General features: G+C 37.9%; 1 protein-coding gene across 2 annotated transcripts in view; it reads right to left on the bottom strand.

Annotated features, from left to right (window-relative positions):
- Positions 1-876: 876 nt before the first annotated feature.
- LOC126248924 (microphthalmia-associated transcription factor) overlaps positions 877-18,132 on the bottom strand; it is a 385,226-nt gene continuing 367,970 nt past the window's right edge. The window contains exons 8-9 of one of the 2 annotated variants that reach the window (XM_049950420.1): positions 16,116-16,241; positions 877-4,011 (exon numbers count right to left, since the gene is read on the bottom strand). In XM_049950420.1, the coding sequence (XP_049806377.1) occupies positions 3,811-4,011; positions 16,116-16,241 (327 nt within the window). In that variant the 3' untranslated portion in view covers positions 877-3,810. The remainder of the gene's footprint in view (positions 4,012-16,115; positions 16,242-18,132) is intronic. The other variant, XM_049950421.1, reaches the window with a different exon arrangement.

Here is an 18,132-nt window from a genome sequence, read left to right as displayed (position 1 = left end):
GAAAAGAAATCAGCTGTGATGAAGGTTCATAAGCCATGTTTGTACTCGCCTCAAGTGAACTAAGGAAAACATGGAAAATGTAAATCAGGATGGCTGGGTGGGTACTAAAACTCTCTTCCTCTCAAACATGAGTCCAGCGTCTTGCTCAGTGTACCACATCATTAGATAGCACTACAATTGCTGCTTCCCAACTCTGCGTCTCCAACTCTAGTTAACTTATAAGTTCAAGAATGCTATTGTGCATTTGCCCATGTATGCACGAGTAAGAAGTATGCTAGTTCTAAAGACTAGCTACAATGTGTAACTTCTGGTTAATGTATCCAACATCTCATTTACACAGTGGCTCGTTGTCTTCACTTATCCAATTACCTGTTTGTTATTGAATAGCCGTTGATGGTGTGCAACATTTCTAGTACACACAAATCACAATGCTCCCAAAAAAATAAAGAAAAAAATTAACTATGTAAAATATCAGGTGATCTCATGACTATTATTAGCAGTAAGCAAGTTTCTCAACTTTGAAACAAACCCAGTTTGTTCAGAGAAAGAGCACAATGGTAAACAAACTTGACTTTGGTTCTGTATCACTGTTTTTGATCAAGTACAGCAACAATACCTGGGTTATGCACAGCTGATCTGACAGTTTCAGTTTACCAGTTTTCTGATACAAAACAGCAGAAGTGTGTAAAACTGAGTGTACAGGCATATCCCAATTTTACCAACTAAATATTCAATGATTAAAACAAAACTACAGTCATTATTGGAGGAGCTTTAGGAAAGAGAATAAAGACATTTTTTCAAAACAGTTATATTTATACTATAATCATTTTAACAGTTCATAAGCTCTTTACTAAATATAATTCAACAAAGAGATTTATGAAGGAATGTACAACTCTCTGTCAAGAGGAAAGTATTATGCAAAATATCAGATAGATGAAAATTTTCAAATAATACCTGCTGAAACAACACCTTCACATCAATACAAAACACACAGTCATTTATTGTTATTATGATAATTATTATTACACAAAAGTATAACGAGTAAGAAGACAAAATATTTTCAAACATCTTCATTATTAAGATATTCTGACTGACTGCTATTACAGGCTGTGGCAGTGTTTACAATCTTTCATAATAAGGACAGTAGGTCTTATAACCAATTTATAAACATAAAATTTTAAAAATAACACACAAAATTTCATATTTAAAAAATTCTACATTAGTTGTATCAATATGGGCAACACACTTTAAAAGAGCACAAGGAAACAATAGTATGCACTGTTGTTTGTGTGTACTGTAGATTCACTATTAAAATTTTCCAGCAGAGACCATTCCCCCCCCCCCTCCCCCTTCGCCACCAACACACATAAATCACAAACTTTTCCAATTTGTCAAAAGCCAACACAATATATGAACACAGTGATTTTAAGTGCATATCCATAAGTACATAAATGAAATAGTAAAATATGAAGAGAAAGATGTGAAAATGATATTATCAACAGGTGTGTATGAGACTTTCCATATGCTTGGTGATAACAGATGTAAAAATAAATTAAAACATATACTGATTTTCAATAATCCCCCCACTATTCCCGCAGATAAATGTATTCAGTTCTACAGCGTTATGCACTGTAAAATGATGATAACACTTTTTGTACAGAGATCTTTAGACTAAGTAGCAAATCATTCATGTTAAAGAAAACTAAGTACCTCTGAAAATCATAACTGATGCCCATTTGATTAAAATTAATGCAGAGATTCCTGTCAGAAATTAAATTTTTCTTAAAATAAAAATTTTGTTTGAATTCTCTACATTTTGTATGCACTGTTATGTCATGTAACAAATGATATAAATTGTTCAGGACAAAGACACATTACTGATATATAACAACCCCTCTTTATGTTGTTTATACAATGCATATTAACATATAGATCTAGACAACATTTGCTTTAGGCACTGCTGGCAGAAATTTCAGTGCAGCGATACTAAAATGAGAGATTTTTCCCTTCTCATCACCCACAAGAGATGTAAGCCTAGTGAGACAGGAAATAAAACAGAAAACATTTAAAGCACTTTTCTCAGGCATTGTCCAACATGTTTCATTAGTTTAATCTACTTTTGAAAAGTTGATACTCCATGGAAATAGTGAATCCTCAAGGGAGAATTTAATGAAGTGCAGTCTTGACTTTTGTCTATACTACATAAAACATGGGGCAAAATAATTCTCCCACAGTTCACTGTAATGTGGGTGAAGACATTTTAAGAGTATTTCCTTGCCACTGAACTTTTATATGACGGACAAAGTTAATCTCTACTGTCAATTATTGGCATTTTCACTTTCAATAGAAAGAATGTATGGATTAAAATACCTTTATAAAAGCCTGTCTTTGTAACATCTGGACACATATCATCATGAGAAAGTTCTAACCATGTGCCTACAGGAATGGACATTCCCTATTCTCTGAGACAACTTTTTGTTTCTAGGCAAACAATGACTGGCTTCCATGGCCCAAAGCAATGTAGTTTCTCAGGTCACAGATGGTAGGCTCAAAATTTTGGCACTTCAGACTTTTATTAAAACTGTACTAAATATCAGCCCAAAACAACAGAAAAAACTGAAGATATTGTACGAACATCTGACACCAAAAACAGTGAAGGAATAATACTTGTTCAAATATTTCCCTGTCTCACAATACTGAATCAAAAGTAGTGAGTTACAGAACACAATTTGTGGATGAATGGATGCTCTATCACTCTCAGATCAACCCACTGGTTGCAACGCTGAGTTGTTGTTATACACACTTAACAAGGCATGGAAGAAAAGACTTGCAGGAAATATCGAAACACATAACTGTCAAATGGGAACAGAATACGAATGCCATACACTATTCCTGCCAATGTCACTAATATTTCTCTACTGTCTATGTACCCAAACCACAAAGCCTGAAGACTGCTCCACCTGTACAACTTGTTCCCAGGCACTGACATTTATCAGAACAACAGCATTACTACACAGACAATAGCCTGATATCTGCAATTGTAGCATCATCAAGTCACAAATATCATTTATATTAAAGGCACCTTTTCCCTCCCCTTCCAAGGGGTTACATAACCACATTCAGTTACGTGAAAGAAGATACAAATAAGAACTTTCCAAACTGGTTTATTTCAAAACCATTTCAAAAAGTACCCAGCCTTTTAACATTTGACACTAATTACAACTCGTTTCTATCACAGCCAATTTTTGGAATACTTGAAAGTTGATACAATCAAGTAAAATTATGTTTACTGTTACCTGTCACAGTACAGCATTTGAAACATTATAATTCAGTTACACTGCCCATACGATCTCTCGGGACAGATTATCCATGAAACATAATTACTATGCACAGGTAAGTCCCAGTTCAAAAATAATAAAAGCTTGTAGCATGCAGACTATTACCACAGTCATTCAAATTATGCCAAGGCACAAACATTTAAGGTTGCACATTTTACAAAACTTATATCTTCATGCTGCATAAAAAGTAATAATTTCAAGCAGTCTGTGTACACATTTGTGTGCAAGCATATGAATGTCTTCTCCAAGCCAGTAACCTTCTTTCCCATTCAAAATTCACAGCACTTCAACTGAATGCACACATGATCCCCTTTTATGCAGTAACAGCAATATGATGGCTATAAAACTCAGTCCATAATGTATCTTAACTGCTACAGTAAACATTCATAGTAGTGCAACTGTAGTGCAAGAGTAAATATGCTGTATCTATCATTCGTAAATATGCTGTATTTGCAATTGCAACCATTCACATTCATGCTACCATGTCAACATCATCAACAAATTTTTCACTAGGGTCGTGGTCAAAGTCATCATCCAAAGCATGATGATCCAGAGGACTTGGGATCTGTGGAGATGAAAACATTGGATCACCATTAACAGGGTGGTCATCCTCCATCAGATCTTCAACCTGTGACGCACTTAATGTGGCAGCTTCAGTAAGTACATCAGGAATCTGAAGACAACAAAACATGTAAGAATCAAATTGGTGACAAAATAGATTAAGTTATCATTTTTGTTCACTAAAATATACCCATATTATATACTTTATCAAAATTGGTTAACAAACACATTTTGTTGCTGGAAATTGTAACAAAACTCTTCAATGTCCTCATGTGAGCTGCCATAAATGTCATTAATATATAGCTGCCGACAAACAGGATTATCAAGTAAAGCAGGCCATTTCTATGTTACAATAATCAACTTTTAGCAATAACTATGATAACAGGTAACATTGGAGCATTGTAAATTAACACTATGATCCCAGCCTCTAAAATTAGAAGTACCATATTTGTCTCTGGGAGAAACAGCTGTGTGTAGTGTGGAACAAGAAGCCATACACATTTCAAGCTCTACAGTAAATCTGAATAGCTGAACTTGCTCTAAATCTTGTTACACCACAACAGCTTCTGCTTATTGCTGTTATTTTAATTGTTGTGAATGGTATATTATAGCAGAAGAACCACCTGAAAATCACATCATTACTCTTTATTTTATACTAAATACAGCAGACACTTCACACAGCTTGCTCAGTTTTATTCCCAATCTGAAGTACGACAATAGCCTTAGCTGATTACGTGCAGTTATTTTCATACAGAGGTACATCAGGGCAGTATATCCTAAACATAATGCTGTAGAAGCTCAACATTATCACAGAATGACAGCTGTTCCATACAGCACCCCACATTTCCATTCGCTTATGTTCAGTTCTGAATCTTAGCCTGGTACAACTGGTACTTTGTAGAATAAATAATGGGTTTGCTGTCATTAAATCAGTTAGTCATAGTACAGCTTCCCAACACAAAATATAGTTTTCCATGCACTGCTTCTATTTTGTTACTATGAAGAGAGATGACTAAGTTCATTGTTGTCAGTAAGTTTGATTAGTCAAGGGTGACACACAAATTCTGTGGCTTACCGTATTTACTCGAATCTAAGCCGCACTCGAATCTAAGCCGCCCCTGAAAAATGAGACTCGAAATCAAGGAAAAAAAATTTTCTCAAATCTAAGCCGCACCTGAAATTTGAGACTCGAAATTCAAGGGGAGAGAAAAGTTTTAGGCCGCACCTCCAAATCGAAACAAAGTTGGTCCATTGTAATGTGAGACACAATTTAGGTCGAATGAATGATGATACAGCTACAGTAGTTTGGTTCGAGTCGTAAGCTTAGCAGTTAAGCTTTACCAGGTATCCATTGCTATGCATCAGGCACTCCGTCTGTATTTATACGGGTACCCTTCCTTTTCCACATGCTTCGTCTGGTTTGAATTGATTGCTTATTTTTCTTTGATCTGATATGTGCCGTTCTCTTTGTTATAGGTGTTTATGTCACTCTTAGCTGAAAATGCATTACTGTACTGTGTTGTGCATTGTTTGTTGCATTCTGATCATGAGTGTTTACGGCCTGACGGCGCTCACGGCATGGCTTGCTTTTGTGCGCGCTACCGCCGCTTACAATTTTAAAAAAGAGAGAGGAATCGTCTCATTAGCGAAACAATGGCAAGAGACTGTTATTTGTTGTTACTTACACTGCTGCTTTCTTTGATAATGATCAAGAAGAACCAAATAATAGACTGCGTATGATTGCTGTTCTAAACGAGAGCGTAGCGAAAATTTTTCTCCGTTTGAAAATCTTTGCAGACACCTCTTTACTACATTACATTCTGCACAGAATTTAGAGTCATCTTAGATTTAAAAATCTAGTCAATTGTCGTGCTTCATTTCTGACTCTATCACTATTAGGCATAAGAATAATACGAATATAAACATGACATGATATGTATATTCTTCCGCGTTTGCTGTTGTCTCACTCTAGTTTCGTAATTTATTAGGCAGACGGGATTTAAATGAGATAGCAGCAAACACGAAAGAATACATGGGAAAATGTTTATATTTGTATTATTCTTATGGTGAAGTGAATACTGCATGTGATTCACAATTCATAAAAGTTTCTATTAGCAACCATTTCTTCTCACTGGTAGGAAAAAATTCAGAACGTATAGTTGGCAATATTGACAACATCCCAGCAGTCTTGCCAGTCGGATTTTCGTAGTACATTGAAATGCTGCTACATTCGAAGATGAACAATACGGAAACCCGGGGCAGAGAAAAAAGCTCGTCTTACACCTTTCTTTCTTTCTTTTGTGTAGAGCTACATATATTCGACGGCAGAAGTTAGTTGTGGCGGCACCTACCAACATTTTTCAGAGCTTCTGTTTACTTTGCACTCGATTCTAAGCCGCAGGCGGTTTTTTGGATTACAAAAAGCAGAAAAAAAGTGCAGCTTAGATTCGAGTAAATACGGTAACACTGCATTAAAATAGGACTACTCCAAGGCAGGTATTAAAATGCCAACTTAACATTTTTGTGAGTGGCTGTTTAGATCACTGTTTAATATTCCTCCATGAACAAAAATGTGGGAATTATGTAACGTTTAGAATTTAGCATACTTCCAACTAGATGAGGCTTTGTTCTTCAAATTTCTTGATCACTTCATCAAAAAATAAAGAGGGGCACTCAGCTGACTGTAAACTCACAGCTCAAATATCACATTTTTGCTGTTTTCCCAACTTAAAGCCTCCTTCAGGATGTGAAGCATGTAGAATTCATATGGACTATAAGAAGGGTGTTCAGAAGATGTTAAAAGTCAATTTCATAGACCCTACTACTGGCTGATGCTGTTTTAGGAGCAAATACACTATCATGCAGAAGCAGAATGTCATGAAGGGGTTATCGGCATCTTTTACTGCAATAGACAGCTGTACATTCAACAACAACTTGCAGAATTCTACTGCTGTCATCACCCTTCTATCATGAAGAAAATAAATGAGTAATGCAGACTTTGCATCCCATAGGACGGTTGTTAACTTTTGACTGAAACCATTTCCGCTCTTCTTACAATTCATACTACTTCTCTCCTACTTCCTAAAATAGATTCAAATGGTTCCACTGCAAATATTTTTAAGATATAACAAACAACCCACAATATGCAAGGAATTTTTAAAAAATAGTGTGATTATTTCCGAACTTACACCCACCTCCAATGGACAGTCAGCAACCGCAAAAAATGAGTCACATTTAACAAGTTCTGAACAGCAATAATCTAGTGATTAATAACATTAAACAACAGACAGCACTTTTAAGGCTTTTTTCCAACAGGATCACAAAAACTATACTATTTTTGAGTCTATTCAAACACTTCTGTGGCAGCCACAAATTGTACTCAAGAGTCTTTCAGGAGATCTGAGAATATCACAGAGATATTCATTCAACTTTGGTGGTAGATGCTATAAGAGAGGCATTGTGCATAATAGAGAAGTTTACTGGTAAAATTATGAGAGTGTATGTTCCAAGAAGTTAAACAACATTTATTGCCTGACAAAAAAAGTGAAGCACCCAGAAGAGGAGGGGGAAACGGAGTGAAACTTCACGGGCTGAGAGGTTATGTAATGTTATTTTGATGATTACAAATTGAGTCAAATTTACAAAGAACTTGGCATTATGAGCCCACTTATCAGTATGATGTTACACCACCTCTGGTGTGGATGCACACACTGATTCAGTTGGGAAGGATATCATAAAGGCATTTTATCTTCTCCTGAGGCAAACTGGCCCACAACCGTTGTAACTGGTCCTCGATATCCTAATTACTGGGATGAACTTTATGTCTGAGCAGCTTCCACATATATTCTATCGAGGACAGATCTGGGGATCTTGCTGGCTGTGTAAGTACCTCAACATCACACAGACAGTTAGTAGAGACATGTGTCATGACTGTGTGAGCACTGTCCTGTCGAAAAAAATGTCAACATGATACTGTCGTGTGAGAAGTAACACACGAGGATGCAGTACGCCCATGATGCACCATTGAACTCCCAGTTCTCTTAAATATTACCAGCCTTTACCTGAAGTCTTACTCAATGGCTCTCCACATCATGATGCCAGGAGCAACACTGCCGAGTCCGGGCGCGGGAAGCGAGAACGCTACCGCACGACCACGAGCTGCGGACCCAAACACAGTCATTTGTATTGCTGTGTTAATGACAGTCTATGCATGGGATGGCAATTCCCTAGTCTGGCGCTTGCTAGTATCCAACAAATGGTGCATATGACACAGAATGTTGCAGGGAGTCTATTACATGTTCTCAGAAGGCAGGAACAGATGTAAAGGGGTTATAATGGGTTTTGTGTACAACACAGTGAGCCTCCCTTCTGGCAGTCAGGTGTGGTCGGCCAAAACCTTGATGACAAGTATTTCCGTTCCCGCATTCCCAAGTAGACGAAAATTGGGCCACTGTCACATACAAATGTTCCACATATCTGGATACTGCACAGTCAACCAGCTGACCGAATGGAGACCCTTTCAAACTCCATCAGGTGATAATAATGCTGTCTCTCACGAGTTTGCCACATCTCTGTATTCTTCACAGTGATTTCTCAACATCTGATACTGTTCGTGCCCCTTATATAGCATACCAGGCCTGGTAACAACACTATACATGAAGGACACAAATGAACTCTGGAGGCCCTTCTAGCCATCACAGACAATTGCAACTCCACACACGTACACACCTGCTGACGATGTGTATACATACGATGTTAACATTGACATCTGACCGTGTCTTTTTGGTGCTTCGCTATTGTTATCAGGCAGTGTATTACTTTTTCCCACAAACATTTCACAAAATGATCATGACATAAAAATTAGGTAAGTTCAAGATCCCATTCCATGAATTTACCAGGAATGGGGGGAAATTATAGTAGTACACAAAGTTCCCTTCATCACACACAATACAGTGACTTGATAGTAGTACACAAAGTTCCCTTCATCACACACAATACAGTGACTTGCAAAGTCTAGACATAGTTGTAGAAACAGTTCAGTCCATCACAACACCTTCATTAGCTTACAACATCTAGAGAAGGAAGTGTTACTCTGCTGGGTACCGGCAGCCACAGAAGCCTGTATGAATTCCTACAATTCCAAATAAAAGTCTTTCTGCATGTCACAACCTCACTGTATATGGACAGTATTGTGCATCTCTGGGAGAAGTAGTAGTTGGAAGTGAAGAAAAATAAGCTGCAGTCAGTGAAACTTACTACCTGGTCATTATGTAGCTCCTTCCAACCACAGAGGCAAAATGTCTCTAGACAGGGCAATTTCCTTTTATGCATTGTTTCCTCCTCTAGTGAGAAGACTGGTCAGTATTTTGTATTTTTGCATCATATCTATGTCACATCTTAGGTGAATTTAAACAGTTTGCTTCCCACTTTGGCTATGAATCTGTCCATTATTTTAGGTGACAAGTCACAAAGTATCAAATATTTATTTTATTTTCATCCACATACTCAACTTTTGATGCAGTTTTGGGCAGGAGCATATAACTTGTTACTCAAGGTAATTTAACAAATCAGTTACTTTCATTTGACACAATTTCAAAACCCTTTATAAAAATTTTGATCGGTTTTCACCTACACTGGCCATCACACAACTAAAAGAGAAACAAAGAGAAAGAAAAATCAAGTACATTATAATCTGTCAATTATATGTGTAGAGGAATGCATTATCAAAAAGTTAGTTTTTGCACCTGTCAAATGAAAGCAGCAAATGGTGATCACAATATCTCACAATTCTTACTCATACTGAATACAGCTCAAAAGTGAAGGCATTATATAGTGTGCATTTTACCCTCATTCCTTGTGAGTGCATATTCATCTAGGTGCAGAGATGGCAAAATGTATAGTATTAACCCTATTACATTAAAAAAATTTCTTTTATTTTTACAGTTTCTTACGTATTTTAAAATTTTTAAACAAAATGAAATAGAGCTGTTATTTGAACATTATAAAATACAAAACAATGTCGTATGGAAAAGATTACAAATGTTTTACAGTAAAAGCTTTATACTGTACAGTATTTTACAAGATGTGAGATAGAATCTACAGTATAAATGTATAAGGGAAAAGATGAAGATAATTTAGCACTTGACGACCAGACAGCACTCATATTCTTGACACGGCATGATACGTGACAGTCACACACTTGGGGGAGGGGGGGGGAGCACTGGGCTCAGACATTACCAGACAGAGTACCCAAATTAGGAACATACAGACCACAGCAGATATTTCTGTTCAGCAGATGTAACTAACTCCCTTTAACAGACTTAGAGGAGTTGTAGTGGGGATCGAGACGGTTAACTTTAGCATAAGAACTCATGTCCAGAAACATACCATTTTCCCACTACATCCAAAATACCACACAAAACCTGTTGTTCTATGACTTCTGCTGCTTGTTGTCTGGGTCCACCAACAAGTAAGGCTCGATGTGTTGACCACTGCCATCAACACAGATATGATACATCTGTACCATGTTCCAGTACACACTGTCATCGATCCCTGATCCTCCAGAATCTGCCTCAGCCATAACCAGTGCCAGTAGGGTTTCCTCAGAGGCCATGGGGTCTTGTAAATCAAGTATTTCATGTGACTCAACTGGTAGCAGTCTAGTGGGTTCTTATTAGGAGAACATGCACACCAAGCAATCGGGCCACCATGACCCGTACACTGCTGCCTAAATCACTGGTCAGACCGCATGTGAAAAATGACGTGGTGCACCACCATGCTGAAACCACATGTTTTGATGCACACACACAGTAGTACACCTTCCAAGAACCCATGGAGTATGCTGTCAAGGAATCACAAGTATGCAGCACCTGTGAGATGTGGTGGAAGAAGGTATGGCCCAATCACACATCCATTTAGGAACTCTGCCCAAAAGCTGAAACAATATCATTCGTGAAATCTGTGGGAGTGCACAGCATGCAAGTTTTTGTCAGCCTACACAGGAATGTTGTGATACTTGATAACACCTGGTTAACTTGATTCTTCTGTGAAAAGGATCTGCTGGGGGAAGTCAGGCTCATCCACACAAAGGTGCAAGAACCACCTGCAGAAGTGGGCTCATGACGCAAAATCCTGTGGCTGCAATGCCAGTACCTTCTGGTGGTGGTATGGGCGTAGCTCCTGCTCATGCAGAACATGCCAGACAGTTTGGTGATCCACATTCAGTCTACCTGCTACACATGTGGTACGTGTCGTTACGTCCTCTTCCACTGTGTGGAGTAGTCTCTTCAAACTCCAGTGTGTGGTGCTGCCTGGGAGCTGCACAGTTGGCCCTGCTGGTGATGAATGTATCCGTCTCCGAGGCCCGCTGGTACCTACATGGGACATCAGGTGATCAGTGAATGGTGTTCATATGACGGACGTTCCAAAAGTAAGTTTTGTCATTGTTTTTCATATGGAAACTTTATGGCATCATGAACTATACACTTTGCACTGTTTTTCAACAGTCACCACCGACTTTGAGACATTTGTTGTAGTGTGCAATCAGTTTGGAGAAACCACTCTGATAAAACTCAGTGGTGCCATGCAATGCACGGAATTGTCTCAGCAACTCTAGCAATATTGCTTTCATTCATGGATGGTGAAGGACACCCACTTCGACCTTCATCCTCCACACACTGCCTTCCTTCTCTGAACATGCAGCACCACCAATCAACCATCTGCCAAGACATGACCTCTTCACTGTACACAGGCAGTCCGTAGGTGTTCATCGATGATGGACACACTAGTCCCACATGCTCATTCATACCAGACAACAGCACACACTTCCACTGGCAACCACACTGTCATGAACATGTCCATCTGCCATTGTGATGTGCATTTGTATAACCTCAGACACTGTGGTCTGCTGCTACTCTCCCTTCTTTGGCACTCTGTACACATGTCATGTCTCCTCCACTGATGCCTCTTCTGTCATTTAACTAGCAACAGACATAGATTCATATGACATTTGTTTTTGTCACCTGGTGAACCATATTCTCTTTCTAAAACAATGACAAATTTTACAATCATGGACATGAGTTTGTTTGATACACTTAACCATCTTGGTCCCCACTACAAGGGAATTTAGTTACACACTGTGCATTAAAAGTAAGCATCTGTGAAGAACTGGTTTTTTCATTAAGGAACTTATCCAGTTCCTCTCGTTTCTCAATTTAAATTTCAAACTTTTCAACGACATCCAGTTACTTACTCTTATTCACAGCATGCTGAAATTTAAGATGTTTGTTACTAGCCCAAATATTATGTCCTTCCTTTTCTGTATTTAGGCCCTGTGCAGTTCTCTTGGGATAAGAATGCTCTTCAAATCTGGTGTCAGACAATCTGCATGTCTAGCAGAAATAATTTTCATCGCAGTTCTAGCATGATATTTTATAGATTACATTTTTCTCAAACATTTCTGTTATACACAGAAAATACAACAGATCTGAATTTTTATATTATCTGTTGTTCTAAAGGCAATAGTGATTCTCTTCTTGTAGAACATATACAGACAGTGGATTAAAATTGCGAAAAGAAATAAACCAGGTAATCTCCTTAACAAACAAAATGAGAGTTCTCAACAGAAGCTTCCTTTAATATACATGATGAGCTGCAGAGCTGAAATGTTTACTAAGACAAGTATGCATATCTTTCATCAGCTCTGTCCAGTTGTCTGGTGACATACGAGGCCTATCATCAACCTAGATGTGTGGTTGTGAGTTAGCACTGTGTCCAGTAATATGAGTGCTACCTGATGATAAATTGCTAATATCTTACTTGTTTTCACTGTGTGTATGGGGGGAGGGGGGGGGCTAAAAATGTGGAGGGACGCAAAAACTCCACCAGATGAAGACACTTGCAAGAATAGACTATTGTAGAGAGCTGTACCAAATCTGTCTTTGGACAGGAGGCCACACCAACCACATACAAGAGCGCTGGAAACATACAAGAACACGTCTCTTTCATTGTAGAAATGTTTTACAGTCCAAAGCTTTTATTGTAAAACAGCTGATGAGTAACCAAATCTTCTTAAGACACTGTTTTGTTTTTCAAACAATGGAAAATCCAGGATGGAATAATTACAATATTATGAAAATGATAGATCAGAATTACATACACACACACACACACACACACACACACACACACATGACAGTCTCTGGCTGCTGAGGCCAGACTCAGGCCTCAGCAGCCAGACTCTGTGTGTGAGTTGTGTATGTGTATGTGTATGTGTGAGTGTGTGTGTGTGTGCATATGTTGTTGATTTCCGATGAAGGCCTTTTTGGCCCAAGCTTACTTGTTTGACAGTCTTTTTCTTGCATCTATCTCTTGCGAGTCAGCACCTCTGCTATATGGTGACTAGTAATCAGTCCTTTCCAAGTTATTTTGTATTTCATATAGTTCAAATAACTGCCTCATTTCATTTTGTTTGAATACTTTTAAAATATTAAATTAATTAAGGGAATTTCTGTAATGTAATAGTTGATACTGTAAATTTTGCCAACTCTGTGCCTACACAATGTGCACACTCCCTCAAGGAATGATGGTAAAATGCATACTGTATGACACTCTCACCCTAGTGCTCTATTCAGAGGTGTAGACAGAGTTTGATTTGTCACCTTAAAAAAAGGGGGGGGGGGGTAGATGTCATTAGTCCTGGTACACACTGAAACCCTCATGCCATACTATGGTAACACACCATTAGAGGAGCCAAAACAATATGGCACAGCCCATCTACACTTTCTCAATAGCCTGTTTTTGTTCCTCTAGCAGCTTGCTACAGCAATTCCCGTCCCCCTATTCTCTCTCTCTCTCTCTCTCTCTCTCTCTCTCTCTCTCTCTCTCTCTCTCCATGGCCATATTCCTTGTGCATGATTGGGGGTTGGGTTGTTTTGGGGAACGAGACCAGACAGCGAGGTCATCGGTCTCATCGGATTACGGAAAGATGGGGAAGGAAGTCGGCTGTGCCCTTTCAGAGGAACCAAACCGGCATTTGCCTGGAGTGATTTAGGAAAAGCACGGAAAACCTAAATCAGGATGGCCGGACACAGGATTGAACCGTCGTCCTCCCGAATGCGAGTCCAGTGTCTAACCACTGCGCCACCTCACTCGGTGTGCATGATTGGAACAGGAACAGGAAAACTTAGAAAGAGTTCCTATGAGTTTCTATTACACTTAATATTTGGACCAATTACCTCCCTGAAATAGTGGTGAACTAGGAAATGTTGCTTATCCAATCTGAAAACAGTGATGATGTCTTTAGTGCATTGAAATGCACAGTAGCCTACTGAGATCTTGAATCATGCGATGGTATTAAATGCTAAACTGTTTTTGCACTGAGATGGATAGAAACAGCCTGTTCCTATTTCACTCAATACAGAAATATAATCATCAAAATGTCTTTAGTCACCAGAAATAGCTCATAAGCACCATTCCATTAAATTTGAGCTCAATAACCCGACTTAACTTCACTAAAATTTATTTTCTAGTGGGCCCGCAGCATGCATGACGTCGAAGACAACATATTTTTATTTTTTGGTGCATGTTTCTGTTGCACTATTTATTTATTTACTCATAGTGATAAAACTCACACAAACTCATTTCAGTGTTTTGCCATCATCAAGGGTACATGTGAAGATAGTACAATAGGTGCAATATTGTTACTTATGTCTATGTTAGTCTATATCTACGTGTGGCACATTGTGCTTACATCTTAGCTGATATGATGTGCTCCATAGTGCATCCTGGAGCATAAATGTCAGTTGTCTTTTAGTTATGACAATGTTATTTACAGATACTTTTATTTGCATGGTCCTGGTAAACTTATTTTCGACAGCTCTTTTTTTGACAGTCCTGGCTCCAGCAATGCTACATGTTTACAATGGAATTTCTATTTTGCAGATTAGTGATTAAGTTTAATTTTTCACAGATAAAATTTTTATGCTTTTTATGCAAATGACAAATGTTCTGTTGTTTATGATAATTCCCCCCCCCCCCCTTCTTTTATTATGTCAATAAAATTTTGAAGATATTTTTATGTGTAAAATATTTTTGCTCCTTAAGGATGTCTTCTACGTATTTTTCTGTATGAGAGTAAATTTTCTCCAAAATGGTTGTTGTTTGTCCTTTGGGTACTATTTGTAGGATTTTTTGGGCATTTTCAATATTTTATGCCTTATGTTTTTGGCTTTTTAAATGCAAGTAAAATGTGGATTGGTTGCTTTAGCAGTTTCTGTTGATTCTTTAAATCTACGTCTAAAATTCCTACCCATTTGTCTGATATAAAACTTACTCAAATCATTACAAGAAAGTTCATAGAGGCCTGAATTGTGATGATTGCAATAAATTTTATATCAGACAAACAAGTAGGAAACAAGTAGGAACTTCAGAATTTGGAAGAACATACATCAAACTGCGCAAGCAATCAATCCTCATTTTATTTGAAAAAAGGTCCTAAGGAATTGTACACGAAGTACCTAAAGGACATACAATGAACATTTAGCAGGAAATGGAAATTTACACTCATACAGAAAATACCCAGAAGACATCCTTAATGAACAAATAGTTTTTAAACATAAAAGATACCTTGAAATTTTTGTTGAAATTATAAAGGAAAAAGGTAAATTATCATGATAAACACAAAACAACAGCACATTTATCATTTATGTAAAAACCACAAAACTCTATCTCTAAAAAATTAAACATGATCACTGACTTTCTGTGAAATAAATATTTCATTATAAACATACAGCATCATTGGAGCCGGCACTGTCAAAAATAATTTTACCAGGATAATGCATATAAAAATATGTATAAATAATATGATCATAACATAACAGAAAGACAACCAACATTTATGTTCCAAGATGCAATACGGACCCCTTCACACCAGCTAAGATGTAAGCATAATGTGTCATATGTACACACAGACTAATATAGACGTAAGAAGCAATACTGTACCTACTGCACCACCTTCACAGGTACCCTTGATAATGGCAAAACACCAAACCGAGCTTGTCACATATCTTGTATCACTATGAGTAAGTACGTACATAAATAAGTAGTGCAACAGAAACCTGTAACACAAAATAAAAGTGTGTCATTTTAGTAAAATTGTATAAAGAAAAGAATTAAATCCATTTCTTTCTCACAATATTAATGTTATGGTCAGTTTACCTTTCGAAGGGGCTCTGTTGATGGATTGTTTTTAATGTAAGTTGCAATTACAGACTGTGTGGATGCAGGTTGCCAAGTAGTATCTGTTATTGGCAAACCATGGGATTTAGCCAACAGTTCCAGTTCCTGAAAGAGAAAGAACAATACGAGATAAAATAACCATTAAAGATCACCTGACAGAATCCAACAGATAATCAGGGACACTTTAAAAATGTAATTTTTTTCTACAGTTCATCCCACACCACAATTGTCTTTGATTCAGATTAATATTTTACAAACAATTGTTAGAACATCATTTTCTCTTCTTTTTTAATTTTATCATGCATGCAACAGCAAAAAATCTGAATTAACTAGAGATACAAGTAAAGACTGAAGGATTCAGCATAATACTTGACTGATAAATTAGTAGAGTTAATGAGATTACTTTTCTTTTATTCATGTTTGAGATGTTATTTTCTGAGGTATCAGTCATTATTTACTTTATAGTGAAATGTTTACTTCAGTCAATTCTCACAAAACTGTTCAGTCCTGGTTTCAACTGTCTTGTCAAGACAGTGTCAAGATGGTGGCCATGCTGGCCACAGAGTAACATCAGCTCTGAGAAAATATTATACTTGGAAGGTTAAGTGACACTGCAATACAACTGTCAGTGCTAAGAGTGAGTTAACGGGTATTCTTCTACGGTGAGAGCTACTTGAATGTGATTGACCAGATGTAGGCAATAGTGTGGACTTGTAAAGTTAAAACTGAAAGCATCTGCTCAACAAGGCCACGTGGCTGTGAAAGCAGCCAGTAGCTCAGACTACGAAAGTGGTGTGGCGCGGCACCAGCAACAGCTGGGTGGACTCTGCGGCATCAACGGTTTCATTGTGCCAGTGTGGACTGCCATTGCTGTTGGCACTCAGCGCTGGTGGTGTGACATGGCTGGCATGTGCCTTGCAGAGGTGAGTGACTGTACAGACACTGTTCTCCATGGCCAACAATATGGAGTGTGAGCAAGGTCTAACAAAGGTGCACAGTACAGGCAAAATTCTTGTGAGGAAATCATTAAGGTCATTTGACAGAAAGTTTCTGGATCTAAGAAGGTAGCTAAGACAGAGGAAATGAGTGGAGATGGAACCTAGCATACGGAAAACCCTTCTCAGCAGGCAGAACGTACGCTTCGAAGCTATACCTGTGAAAGACTACCTAGTAGTAGTACCCCACCTAATTAAGTGTCAGGATTACAATCATGTGTCAAAGAAATCACTTGTGCTCACTGTGGGGAAGATAGCCACAAGAAAGTAGACTGTGGAAAGAGCAAACAAAGCCCAATGTGTATAGGTACTGTGATAGAGAAGAGGAAGATTGCATAATACAAACTGTAATGACTGCACAACATATCAGGTGTCCTTAGACAAACTTATCCTATGCATCGATTATCGACAAGAGACTAATAGTACTTGATGACAGAGTATTACAGGATGAAAAGATAATTTGCCGAATACACAGGAGGCGTAAATATCTGTCCAGGAGAAAGCAAGATACAGAGAAAGCATGAATTTTCTGGCAGAAAATTAAAAACAAAGATTATAATAAAGATGCAGCTACTCAGACAGAGGAGAATCATTCAGAACTGAGCCATAAAAACAACTGGAGCTGGTATAGCACTTACCAACCTAGAAATGTGTGTTGTACATTGATAAAGGGCACAATAACACTCCAACAAATGAAGGCACCAAAATTCAGTACAATGAGACATTGAGCACAACTAGTAAAGATGAAAAATATTGCAAAGCTCAATCGCAACCAAATACTGGTAAAGGAACAGAACCACCCACAACGATAAATATCGAGTTCAAAAGAAGAGATGCTGAGAAACCCTAAATTTCTGCGTCAACAGAATCAAGAGTTCATAACACAAGTATTGAGGTGCAATAGACAGTAACGTACAACTTTAACTGAGAGAAAAATGGCCATACACCCACAACAAATCTATGAAGAATGCAAAGATGCACTTTGCCTTACAGACTGGAAC

This window comes from Schistocerca nitens, chromosome 3 (assembly GCF_023898315.1).
Source record: "Schistocerca nitens isolate TAMUIC-IGC-003100 chromosome 3, iqSchNite1.1, whole genome shotgun sequence".
In the NCBI taxonomy this organism is placed as follows: domain Eukaryota; kingdom Metazoa; phylum Arthropoda; class Insecta; order Orthoptera; family Acrididae; genus Schistocerca; species Schistocerca nitens.
This window is presented reverse-complemented; position numbering and strand designations above follow the sequence as displayed.